Source organism: Martes martes (genome assembly GCF_963455335.1).
Source record: "Martes martes genome assembly, chromosome: 7".
Taxonomy (NCBI): Eukaryota; Metazoa; Chordata; class Mammalia; order Carnivora; family Mustelidae; genus Martes; species Martes martes.
The window spans coordinates 101,333,834-101,346,833 of NC_137894.1; the positions used below are offsets into that span (position 1 = coordinate 101,333,834).

General features: G+C 41.6%; 1 protein-coding gene across 5 annotated transcripts in view; it reads left to right on the forward strand.

Annotated features, from left to right (window-relative positions):
• The first annotated feature begins 6,546 nt into the window (after positions 1-6,546).
• FBXO34 (F-box protein 34) overlaps positions 6,547-13,000 on the forward strand; it is an 81,797-nt gene continuing 75,343 nt past the window's right edge. The window contains exon 1 of one of the 5 annotated variants that reach the window (XM_080807734.1): positions 6,547-6,705. Coding sequence is in view for 1 of the 5 variants with exons in the window: in XM_080807733.1 (XP_080663859.1) it covers positions 6,557-6,705 (149 nt within the window). In the remaining 4 variants the exon portion in view is untranslated. Of the gene's footprint in view, positions 6,706-7,058; positions 7,179-13,000 lie in introns of those variants that run through there. The other 4 variants (XM_080807733.1, XM_080807735.1, XM_080807738.1 and 1 more) reach the window with 4 other exon arrangements.

Consider the following 13,000-nt stretch of genomic DNA (forward strand, 5'->3'; position numbering starts at 1 on the left):
ACTTTTGGTCCTGTTCTTGAAGCACCACCTTTGATTCTCCCTTAACTCAGGTCCTGTTTATGATGTGTAAGACTTTCTACTCTTGTAATTTTTGTCATCCACTGGTGTTAAATACTTGCATCCTGAGTTAATTGTTTGGGGAGAAAAAGCATGGATATTTTTATTAATTCAACAGCCATCTATTGAGAGCCTTAAATAATGCCATTGGGAAGGTGATTTTTATTTTTTAATTTTTTTTAAAGATTTTATTTATTTATTTGACAGACAGAGATCACAAGTAGGCAGAGAGGCAGGCAGAGAGAGAGGAAGGGAAGCAGGCTCCCCGCTGAGCAGAGAGCCCGATGCGGGGCTTGATCCCGGGACCCTGAGATCATGACCTGAAGAGGCTTAACCCACTGAGCCACCCAGGCACCCCTAATGAGTACCTTTCATCAGGCATAGGTACTATGAACGAAAGTGACAAGGCTGAAATACCACATTGGAGAGTTAGAAAGCTGAGGAAGCAACATCTCAGCCAAGAAAAGGGGGAGAATGGAGAGAGATTGAGGGAGGGGACATGTCTGATTATATAATGGGTATAGTAAGGAGTTCTGATTTTATGTTAAGATCAGCCAGAAGAACTGATGGATTTGGGGATGGGGGAGGGGGTGTGTGTGAGAGGAATTGTTTTCCTTTTGCCTGTTGTGTTTTTGTACTTGGAATGTAGCATAATTCTTGGCTAGGTTTAATTTCTTCTGTGCTATAATAATTTGTGGGATATGCAAACCTTCATTCTCTTTTTGTGATTTTTTTTCCCCTTTCTGTTTCTTAAGGCAGCATTGTTATTCGGCTTTCAATCTCTCAAGCAGAGTTTAGACCTCCTGGTTCTCTCAGAAGCCCCACCCTCTAGCTTTAGACCTGATGTTCCCACAGGAGTGGCTTTAGGCTATAGGTCTATGGCCTTATCTGGATGATTGCTCCTGGTCTTACTCCACTGGCCACGGAGAGAACATCTCCTGGGGAAAATCTCACTAGGAAAACTCTTCTAGGAGCAGTGAGATCCTCTATTTTTTTTCTGCCCCACTTTCAAAAACGTCTTCTAGCTCTCATAACTGCTGGAATTAAACCATTCTTAATATAGATCACTGCTGTCCTTGGAGAAAAGTAGTTCTAGGATTTAAAAGAGATCATTGAACCATTACTTATTGAGTAACTTCTGTCAGACACTGGGCTTAGCATTAGGATATAGTAATGAATAAAGTCCAGTCTCCATTCTTTTGAAGCAGGGGGTTATAGTATGTAAATTATGTTACACAGTTTTGTGAAAGGATGGCTAGGGACATCCTGGTTTGAAGAGGCTCTACCCACTTCCTCATGTCACCCCAAAGGAAAATAAAATCTAAGTAAAAACTAGACTTGATAGGGAAATGGTTCCCCAGCTTACCTCCGTCTTCCCCCCAAGACCCTCCTGAATATAAATTCCAGTGTTTCCAGTGCTCTGTGGAGACTTCAAGCCAATACCTAAGATTGTGTCAGGGCTAAGCAGTTGCAGAGAGGCTGGAGAAGAACCTTCTAGGCTGAGGGACGAGCAGGCCCAAAGGCCTCGAGATGGAACAGAGATTGCCTGAGTTGATAGAGCTAACAAAATGCTTTCATTGTCTCTTGCTGAACTGCACGACTTGGATTCTGCGGACTACGTGGAGTTTAAATAGAGGAACGTCTAGAATATACTCTTGTTTATGTATAGAATTCTAGTAAAAAGTCAAACATTAAGAAGGGACTTGGAAAAAAAAAAGGAAGGGACTTGGAATTCCTTATGGCTGGGTATCAAATCTACCCAAGTGTTAATTATGATGATCAGAATATGAAGAGTTTGGTGGGGGAATTGCCTCTTTTATATGCTTCAGGTAGTGGGATACACATAGAAATTGCTGTGGACCATTGGGTTGGTGTTATAGAAACCATCATCTGAAATGTCAAGGGTACTGAAAACAAGGAGAGCTTCTAAGGGCAATAGCACAGGGGAAGGAGAACTTGGGACCTTGACTGTGTTTTGCCACGGCATTTCACTGGAGGAGGCTGTCAGTCACCACCCCGCATTTCTTTTACTTTCTTTCACAAGCACGCAGGGCACCATAAAGTAAGCTATTCTAAAGGACTTTTTTGGAGAAATTAAAATTATTTAAAAAATTATCTGTGTATCTATCAATATGTCTCCCCCTTGTCCCCGCCCCATAAAGAGTCTCTTGGTTTTTAGCTTTTGTCAGATTTTCATGGGGCCACAGATCCCCTCCCCCAAAAAAAGGCTAAGTAATATGGTTTTCTGATTTCAATATTCACCTTTATGTATATCTCTCACAATCTACAACTCAATCGTGAGATACATTCATCTGTTGGCAGTTTGCTGCCTTTGTTCTTCTGTTTCTCCTTAGTTGTTCTTCAATTTATCACAAATGAAGTCATCTCTCATGACTGAGTAGCCTCTGCCCAGCTTCCCGGTGCCACCTCCATGCTTCATACATGCATATGGGCTCAGAGCTTTAAGCATGCTCCAGTGACTTCTTTTCCTTAGGCCTGTTTAAGTGCATGCCTTAACTTGGTGAACTTGAAAGCACTTTCCCTTTTTTCTCTTTTTTTGGCAGAGATCGACAGAGAGAGAATGGGAGTAGGGGAAGGGGTAGGGGTAGAGGGAGAGGTGGAGAGAGAGAATCTTAAGCAAGTTGCATGCATAGCATGGAACCTGACACTGGGCTTGATCTCACGACCCAGAGGCCATGACCTGAGCTGAAATCAAGGGTCAGATGCCTAACCAATGAGCCACCCAGACAACCTTCTTTTTTCTAATTTAAACTTCATAATAATACAGTTAAGTAGGTAGGGAAAGGCATTCTAACACCCAGTGACCTAGTTCTATAGTGAAGATGGACCTAGAAGCGAAGTCTAACAGAGTCTGCCTCTGGCTTTCTTTTTTACTGCAGTGGAGGCTGTAGATTTGGTTAAGGATGAAGAGTTTGGGGGAATGGAGGGAGATGAGATGGTGTTTTTCTTTTAGAGCTAAGAGTGAGCTTATTAAGGAATGGGTGGAAGGTTCTTAGTTTTATTTTGTTTTGTTTTTTGCTTTTTTTTTCTGAGCAGAGAGGAGTAATGAAACCAAATCTATACAAACAGCCCCATTTGATTTAATATGTTTGATGGTTTGAGATAATTGTTTTAATCATTGCTGGAATAACCAAAGTTGTATACAACGTGTATTTAGGATCTTTCTGCTACTCTGCCATCTCAGGCCAACTCCATCTTGTTCCTCTTTCAGCTTCTTATCACTCACTGTGGCCTCACTGTGCCACACTGGTGCCTTTTTTAGGGAGCTCCCTTTGGAGAGCCTGTCACAGGGTCTGTGGCCTGATGCACTGCACTGGCTCTGGTAGCTGTGTTTTTTGGGGATCATTCCCATTGTGTAAATGGAGAAAGAGAATCAAGGGAGCAACTAGAGTAAAATGGTTTCACTGCCCTCTGACCTAATTTTATTTCCCCCAAACTAGTCCTATTCGAAGTGTGGCCCACTGGCCAGCTTTAGGATGAGTCTGTGATAAGAACAGAAATTAAGAATGGGTGCCTGGATGGCTCAGTCGGTTAAATGTCTGACTCTTGATCACAGCTCAGGTCTTGATCTCAGGGTCGTGAGTTCCAGCCCCATGTTGGGCTCCACGCTAGGTATGGACAATACTGAAAAAACAATAACAAAACTTTGAAGAACAGAAATGGAGAATAGGAGTTTTAGAAATTTTACTGGCAATTTGACAGAGTAATTTTATGTGTGCTGAGTTTAATAATAAAGAATTTGGGCTTTTATTTTGTCTTTTTAAATTTTCTTTTTTTAGTAGTTTTATTATATTTTACAAAACAATCAGTTCACAATGTATTAAGAAAAAAAGCAAACTGGTCATTAACCACAGACAGTTTGAGAAAATAGACCAAAGAGTCTCTAATAGGACTTTTGAAAATGAAGGTATGCTCTCCTCATGCAAACCATTGTCATTTTAGTTTGATGATCTCTCTGTCATGCTTTGTCGTTTCATTGTCTTTAACTCATCTGAAATTCCCCCAAACAGTACAGTGACATGGTGAAAATGCTGGAGTCTTTGCTAAATTTGGCTCTATGCCACCTAAAATCCTGGGCAAATGGTTTAAGTTTTCCAACCCTGGCCTCCTCATCTGTAGTATGAAACCTCAGAGGGGTGTTTTTCTGATTAAACGAAAGAATGTATGTAATACACAGAATAGTGTGTATCAAACGTCAATGCAATAAATGTTGGGTATTAATTAGCTGCAGTAAACACTATTATAAAGTGGAGATCATATTTATCTACCATCATGAGAAAAGTACAGATTAACATATTATAATTACTCATTAAACATGAAACCATATCAAGTACAAGATCTTTTGGTGGAACGAGGATATAATCTCTGTCCTCTAGAAGTTTAGAATCTAGCAGAGGATATTAAATACACACATGGAAGATGTGTGTGGAGTAAAATCAAGGCCATCAGAGGAAAAAATGAGGGAAATCAATTTTTTTGATTCCTCTAAGGAAGCAAAACGTTTTAAACAGGACAGTATTTGCAAAGAACCTGAAAGGATGGATTTACATTTTAGAACTTTGAGTCAAATATAACACAGAGAAGTTTCAAATGATCATGATATATTAAGCTAATACTGACTGGATATTAAATCAGACATGAAGTTTGATGTCAATATGTACAGTATGATTCCTTCCCCAATTTAAAAAAAATTATTTGTACAGGGACACCTGGGTGGCTCAGTGGGTTGGGCCTCTGCCTTCGACTTGGGTCGTGATCTCAGGATCCTGGGATTGAGTCCCGCATGGGGCTATCTGCTGGGTGGAGAGCCTGCTTCCCCTCTCTCTGCCTGTCTCTCTGCCTACTTGTGTTCTCTCTGTTAAATAAATAAATAAAAATCTTAAAAAAATTATTTGTACAGATAAAGGCCTAGATGGAGAAATTAAATGATTATTTCTTGGAGGTGAGATTATGGGAAATATTTGTTTTCCTTATTCTCTTTTTTTTTTGTTTTGTTTTCCTTATTCTCTTAATTAAAAAAAATTTTTTTGATATTTAAGATTTTTTTTTAAAGATTTTATTTATTTGTCAGAGAGAGAGAGAGCGCACAAGCAGGCAGAGTGGCAGGCAGAGGCAGAGAGAGAAGCAGTCTCCCTGCCAATCAAGGAGCCCGATGAGGTACTTGATCCCACCACCGTGAGATCTTGACCTGAGCCAAAGGCAGCAGCTTAACCTACTGAGCCACTCAGGTGTCCCAATATTTAAGATTTTATACATATGTATTTTATCAGAGTAGTTTTATAATTGGACAAAACTACTTTTTAATTTTTTATTTAGTTTTATATTTTACAAAACTACTTTTTAAAGGGCTGGCTCAAATCAAAGCCGCTAATTTAAATATAACTTGGTACAACCTTTAAAAAATCATTTTGGCAGTTTGTTTTAGTAACTATAAATGTATGGATACACTTTTACCTAATGATTCCATTTCTGATATTAATCTTAAAAAATCTACATTCATGAATGTCTTGTGATTTCTTTGTAATGGCAAAGAGAGGGGAATAAGTTATGTCCAAGAATAGAGAATTCAGTAAATTTTTCATGTCCAATTAATTTTATTCAGCTGTTAAAATGCTTATGAAGCTTACATGAAATATGAAAAACATACATGTGAAAAAAGAGGACCCCCCAACTTGTGTGCACTTTATGATAACATTGTAAAATAAAAACGCACAGGACAAAAAATCTAAGAGAAAATACACCAGATGCTGAGAGTGGCCATGTTTACGTGAAAGGAATTTTTCTTTATTGTCCTCATGTTCTACGATGCAGTTAAAATTATTTTTATAATGAAAGCAATGATCATTTTAAAGCCTGGGTATAAAAAGTTTCCTCACTGGCACTCTGATTTGAAAGTACTAAATTAATTGAGTATTAATTACCTATTCTATATATTCTTTTATAATTTCGTGAGCTTCTACAGACCACATTTCGAGGTTGTCAATCTCAAAAGTTTATCTATGTGCGGTAGTCCTGCCATGGTTTGCATAGAAACGAATGACAGAAGGGACTCTTCTTTTACAGATGAGAACTCTGAAATCCAGCCTTCCAAGCTGGTAGCAGAACCAAAATCGGAACCCGACTCTACGAGGATATCTAACAGCATTTAATACCATTTGTAGCTCCAGATCCACCCATGAGTGCTAATAAACTGGTCCTGGCTGCAGCCTGAACATTGGCCATTGCTACCTTTCTGGCTCGCCTGGAGGTTTGATTCCTTTCGCTACAGCACGTCCCCGAGCTTTCGCTCTTCTCCACCACTTGGGGGCCCGCAGTACTTCACCGTTTTTAAGTCCCTCACTCTTTCCGTCCCCAGCGTCCGAAGGACCGCAGAATGCCCGGCAGGAGTCGCTGCAACCCACCCCCGGTACGGAGGCCCCTCCCCTGGCCAACCGTCGATTGGGCCGGCGCGTGACGTCACGCCGTTTTAGCCAAACAAATGGGTTTCGGGGCGAGCGTTGGGCTCCGCCGCGCCGCGCTGGGCGCTCGGTCCGCCTCAGCGGTGGGGAGCGAGCCAGGCCTGCAGCCGCCGCCGCAGCATCGGGGTGTGCAGCCCCGGGCCAGGCCCCGGCCGGGGCAAGAGCGCAGGTGGGTTGGGGCCGCGGTGGGGCGTGGCGTGAGGGCAGCGCGGTCGGGGTCCTGCGGCGGCGGCCACGGTGGCCGCTCCCCGCCCCCTCCCGCCCGCCTGCGCTCCCGGGGCGCGGGGCGGGTGGGGGCGGGGGCGCCGCCCGCGGGTCTCGGGCTCGCGGCGCGCTCGGCGCGTCTGGGGCAGGGGCCGGGCCGCCCGCGCCTCCTCCCGGACCGGCCTCAGCCAGCGCTCTGGCCGGGCGCTGAGCGCCCCTATGGGCCACGGAAGGTCGAGCGGGCCGGCAGGCGACAACCGGGTCCCAGGTCCGGGCTGAAGCCCCGGAGATCACGGATAGGCCGTGAGGAGGCGCTGGACCTGCTCTCTCAACCTCCGTGACCCGTGGCGGGTGAGAAAGTCGTGCTCTGGGTGGGGGTCGCGTCGCCCAGTCGCGCCCGCCTGAGCTAGCCACCCTATCGGTTCCGCCCCGGCGCAGGTGAGCTGACGCCTGCCCTTAACCTTCCTCCGGGATTGGGCCGGACGGGGGCTCGGGAGCTTCTCTCGCCTCGGAGCAGGCGCAGGTCGACTGCGGGCCGGCCCCAGTCAGCGATGAGGTCATAGTGCTTTGGGTCCTCGTGTCTGTGACGTCAGAGGTTTCCAAGAGATGGGCTGTGATGTCACAGCAGGCCCCGGCTTGGACCTTGGCGCGCGGAAGGGCGGGGAAGACCGGGAGGGGAGAAAAAGGAAGTTCAGTCTTCTACCGACGCCTGGAATCGCCGCGGATTTGAATCGAAAGTGGTCCGATACCAGCATTTCATAGTTGTAATAGTTGTCAAGTTCTTTAACATCATTTCAAGCAAGCATTGTTGGTACAGTTCAATATAAGACACATTTGATACAGAAAAATAGAAGTCCGGAGGTGGGGGGGGGGTTGAGTGTGTAACTGCTTTCAGAAAGCTGAACTTATAGTTTGATGGTTTGTGATCGGAATTGCTTTAGAAATGGAACCAGTTGGAGTGCTGATAATTCAGTTTGCCTCTCTCTTTTTAGCTACACAGTCTTGGAATTATATCCGGTATCTGCTTGTTTGCATTTTTGTTAGAAAGTGGCTAGGAAAAGGGGGAGCAGATATTAAATGAGCTTTTTCTGTTGTGGAGGAGTGGGGAGGGAGATTTGATTAATCCAGTATTATTTTTAAGTAGTCATTACCTGACGATTTAATTTATGTAAGTTGGCTTTGTCCTGTGCTATCGTGGATAATTGAGGGTTTCCTATGGTTATAACTCAACAAGCCGTTTTCTTGCTTTCCTACTAACACTGGGCTATGACAATAACATATCCCAGGATGGCTTGTCTGGACAAGTAACTAAAATTTTGTGTGTATTGCTTTCAAATATGAAACTAACAGAATTTCATTAAAGTGCCTTTTCTGTGAATACTGAGTTTTTCCCAAAGCTTTCAAATGATATCAGGCCAGACCAGAAAAGAAGCTAGTCACTTGCATATCAATATAATTTCTTCCTCTCTATAGGATCATTTAAATAGAATCTAGTTTGAAAGGTAGTTGCCTTAAAATTGAAGCATGATTACAATTTAGGGTCATTAGCAGGAAGCTTGGGTAGGAGTCCTCAGTCCTTCCTTGTTGACTTAGACTTGAAAAGGTAGTTTTTTGTTGCTAATACTTCCTCTTCTCCATTTGCTCTTTAAAAGTGATCGATAAGGGATTGTCTCTCTAGATTTTGCACCAGCATGCTGGTGGAAGTTATGCTGTGTGCATTAACACAGGAAATGAAAGCAAAAATTTAACCCTCATTAATTACTGTTGGATTTGACTGAAAGTTCACCAAAGAAGGCTTTCTTATGAATCTCATTTTGATCCTCACTCACTGTACCTTGGAAATTTGACAGCATTGTGTGTACTACTGAAAGTTGTTATTTTTTTCTTTTAAGAAATTAGGAATTATATGTTAATATGTTGTTCGAAGGCTCTGAAGACAAAATTTGAGTGTTTGGATCCTCATAACTGATAGTTACAGAGTTAAGGTGAAACTGCTGATAGTGAGGGTGTTAGTCAGCCTACTCTAAGAGGAAAGGATCATGGCAAGATACTATGTAATGAAATTGAAGGAGGTTCAGAAGGACACTTGCATGTGTCTTTTCCAAGTAACCTTTCTGGGGCAGGCTATGCGGCTCTGTGTAAATTAAATGTACTTGTGTATATGGGAAGGGATGAAAGTCTAAATGTGAGTTGAAAGACATATAAATGATGATAATAAAATAACCACTCCCTGGCAGTACTTTTTTCCCCTCTATTGTGTTTAGTAGTTATGAATTTTTTTCCCTAATGGAAAATGAGATGATAGGTGGAGAATAATGTCTTTAGTGTATTCTGATGTGACTGAGGAACAATACCAAATTTTTAAAAAGTCAGCTTATGTATACAGTTGTATAACTATTTAACGAGCCATAATTCTTCTGAAACATTTTTTACAGCTTGTTTCCACCTTTGGCAGGATGTTTTTCTATCCAGGCCTTGAAGTTTTGGGTCTAGGAAGTAGCTTTTACTTCTTATAAATGGGAATTTATTTGAAATTGGGTTTATTATTATTTTAAAATGTTTCATTATCTTATTCGGTTACTGCATTTGAAAGGGCTAAATCATTCATTCATTTGTGTTTATGGCATCTTTCAGACAGGTAAAGCAAATATGAGGAATGACAGTGCTGTATTTTTTGAATTTTCCAAATTCTTTGGAAATTCTATTAATTTAAATTCCTGTGCAAAATTTCTTTTTTTTTTCTATGCAACATTTTTACATTATTTTCTAAACTTAAATTTATGCTCAGTTTAATTTGGACAGTTTGGTTAATCTAGTAAGCCTTAATCTTGTTTTAATATTTGTTGGGGGAGAACATACTAATTGTTAGAGACATCATTTGGTGTTACCTTCCAAAATTTGCAGCTGTTTAGAACCAGATACTTGAGGGATGCTACTATGGTATAATGAATGCCTTCCTTGTTAAGTCATGTGTGACAAAGGCAAAATTCAGTAAGTGCATAATCTACAGTCCTTTGGAAGCAACAAGAAGACAGAGCAAATTAACTCCAAATGCATTTAAGTTATCTGGAAATTGAATTCCTGCCATTCTTTGTCTTTGTATAATTGAACTTCTCTTTAGGTGATGTTTATGGTATTTTGAAGCTGATGAACATATTGTATTATCTAGGAGAGTACTAATGATTAAAATGTAGGTGTCTCTTAACATTAGCTGAAAGAGTTTATCAACCTGTCATTTCCAACTCCATCTTCTAGTTAGCTCTCTCCACAGAGGAAACTCCAGATCTTCTCCTTTTAAATATTCAACTTCAGAATCCTAGCACATATATTTCCCACCCTCAGGACAATGTAGGTACAAATATGAAACTAAGCATTAATATATGTGATTAAATATTATCATGAGGCATGGGTTTCATTCATCTAACAGACATTTTTTGAGTACTTCTGTACCAGGTACTTAGCCAGGGACTCTGACATGCCGTTTTGTCCTTGCTGCAAGGGTTCTTGACCTTTGTTTTAATATTCCCTTGCCATGGAGGGCTATGGGTTTGAGGAGCCAGAATTGGACCAAGAGGGTGAACCATTTACGTTATGCTAGGTTGGCCAAAGGTCTCATCTCAAGGTCAGTTTAAGGAGGTATTTAGGGGGTGGCTGGGTGGCTCAGTCATTAAGCATCTGCCTTCAACTGAGGTCATGATCCCAGAGTTCTGGGATCCAGCCCCGCATAGGGCTCCCTGCTCCGCGGAAAGCCTGTTTCTCCCTCTCCCATTACCCCTGCTTGTGTTCTCTCTCTCGCTGTGTCTCCTGCTCTGTCAAATAAAATCTTAAAAAAAAAAAAAAAGTATTTAGAAACTCAGGTGAAAAGAATGGGAACAGATTGTCATGCAGGCAAAGGGTCTAGATGCCACAGATTTTGATTATTCTAAAATGAATGGAACTTAGTGAGCACTTTGTTTCAGTGAAGAACGAGCGCTCAAGGCCAGAACTAGTCTGTGTAGGCAGTCTAAAATTAGAGCTAGAGCAAAGGGGTAGAAAACAGACATCCCACTCTGAAGCATGTATATATGTTCTCTTTCTTCTCTAAGGTTATTCCTTTGTCTTTTGTTTTCATTCTTTTCCTTGACAAACCTGCAAAATATATGAGCCCCTCACAGCCTTCATTTCCACTTTGTTTTTATTTTTTTAAAGATCTTATTTATTTATTAGAGTGAGCGAGTGAGAGAACACAAGCAGGGAGAGCGGCAGAGGGAAGAAAAGCAGGCTCCCTGCTCAGCAGGGCTTGATCCCGGGACCCTGGGATCATCACCTGAGCCCAAGGCGGACACTTAATGACTGAACACCCAGGTGTCCCTTCCCTGACATTTTATTATGAAAAATTTTAATCACAGAAAAGTTGCAAGAATTTGTTGAATGGTTGAATACCTACGTACTGACAAACCTAGATTCTATAATTTATAATTCATATTTTGCCATATGTACTTACTTACCCATCCATCCTAACCTGCCTCTCTCTTCCTCTGTCCTTTCATCAGTCCATCTTCTATTTAGTTGTATTTTTACCCCCAAATACTTAAGTGTGCCCATCATGAACTATTTGTTTACTAATTTTTTTTTTTTTAAAGATTTAGACTACAAGTAGGCAGAGCGGCAGGCAAAGAGAGAGGGGGAAGCAGGCTCCTTGCTGAGCAGAGAGCCTGATGTGGGGCTCGATCCCAGGACCCTGAGATCATGACCTAGGCCAAAGGCAGAGGCTTAACCCACTGAGCCACCCAGGCGCCCCAATTTTTGTTTTTTTTTAAGAGAGAGAGTGCATGAGCAGGGGTGGAGGGTGCCGGCAGAGAACGAGTGAGAATCTTAAGCCCCACACAGGGCTGATCTCAAGACCCTTAGATATGACCTGAGTTTACATCATGTGTTGAATGCTTAATTGACTGAGCTACCCAGGCGCCCCTCTTAATTGTTTTTAAGGTAAAATTTATATTAAGTGAAATCTACAGATCTTTCATATACCATACCTCTAGCTTGGACGAGTTCATCTTTGTGACATATAACCCTGTCAAGGTATTAAACATTACTGTCACTAGAGAAAGTTCCTTCATATACCTTCCAAGTGTTACTTCCACCACTTTATTCTGAAACTACCTCTTCAAAGGTCCTACTTTGTTAGGTGGCATTGTTCTAGGTGTTCAGAATATAAAGAAATGAAGAACACAGTTTCTGTTTTCTTTAAGCTTATTCATCTTGGGTTTTAGTTAGGTGTCAGTTTCTGAAAAGAGAAAGTAAATGTTATATGTATTTAGAGGAGGCAACTGGGACTGCCAGAGAAAGCTTCCAAGGTATGGGTCTTGAGTGGGGGCTTTATTTTAGGATCCAGAGAAGAGTTGGGTTTTGGTTTGTGTTTTATTTAAATAGAGCATATGATTTGAAGTTAGAAGTTACTGTATTAAGGAACAGTAGCACTCAAGTGTTAAGTGGGGCCTATTTTGGAGTGAGTATAAACAGTATTTTATACCCAATGATAATTTTTGAAGAAGGAAGTAATGTAAAAAAAAAAAAAAAAAAACAACCCAAAAAACCCCCAACAGATTAGGGGCACCTGGGTGGCTCAGTTGGTTAAGTATCTACCTTCAGCTCAGGTCATGATCCCAGAGTCCTGGGATCTAGCCCTGCGTTGGGCTCCCTGCTCAGTGGGGAGTCAGCTTCTTCTCCCTCTTCCTCTGCCCTTCCCCCCACTCATGCTCTCTCTTTCTCAAATGAATAAATAAAAATCTTTCAAAAAGACAGATTTAATTCTTATCTTGTTTGTTATCTCTGGTATTTAATTGTGTAGATGACTTCTTCATTTTTTGAGTTCTCTCCTTTCTTGGTTATTTGCCTATCTGGCTTCTCAGCTATGCTGGCACCTCTTTCTCTTCCAGATTTAAACTGTTGAAAGCTTTTTCTTGGCTCTATATTGTGCTCTTTGTTATCTGACCCTTAGCTGTTAGGGCTTCTCAATTATAATTATAATTATCTCAATTATAATTCTTTCCATACTTCCATATCCATAAGCTGTTAACTCTTGTTAAGTTTCTGAATGCTGCTTTTTGTATATCCCAGTTTACTTTGTACTTGTTCAGGAGTCTGTAGCAAGTGTATTTATTTAAGTGGTTCTAGTAGATGGGATTTATTGAGAATGATGTACTCTTGGGCTGAACAGACTAGGTAGAGCTTCTAGGAATACACCCCAGAATGACACTGCAGACTTCCTGCTGAGGGAA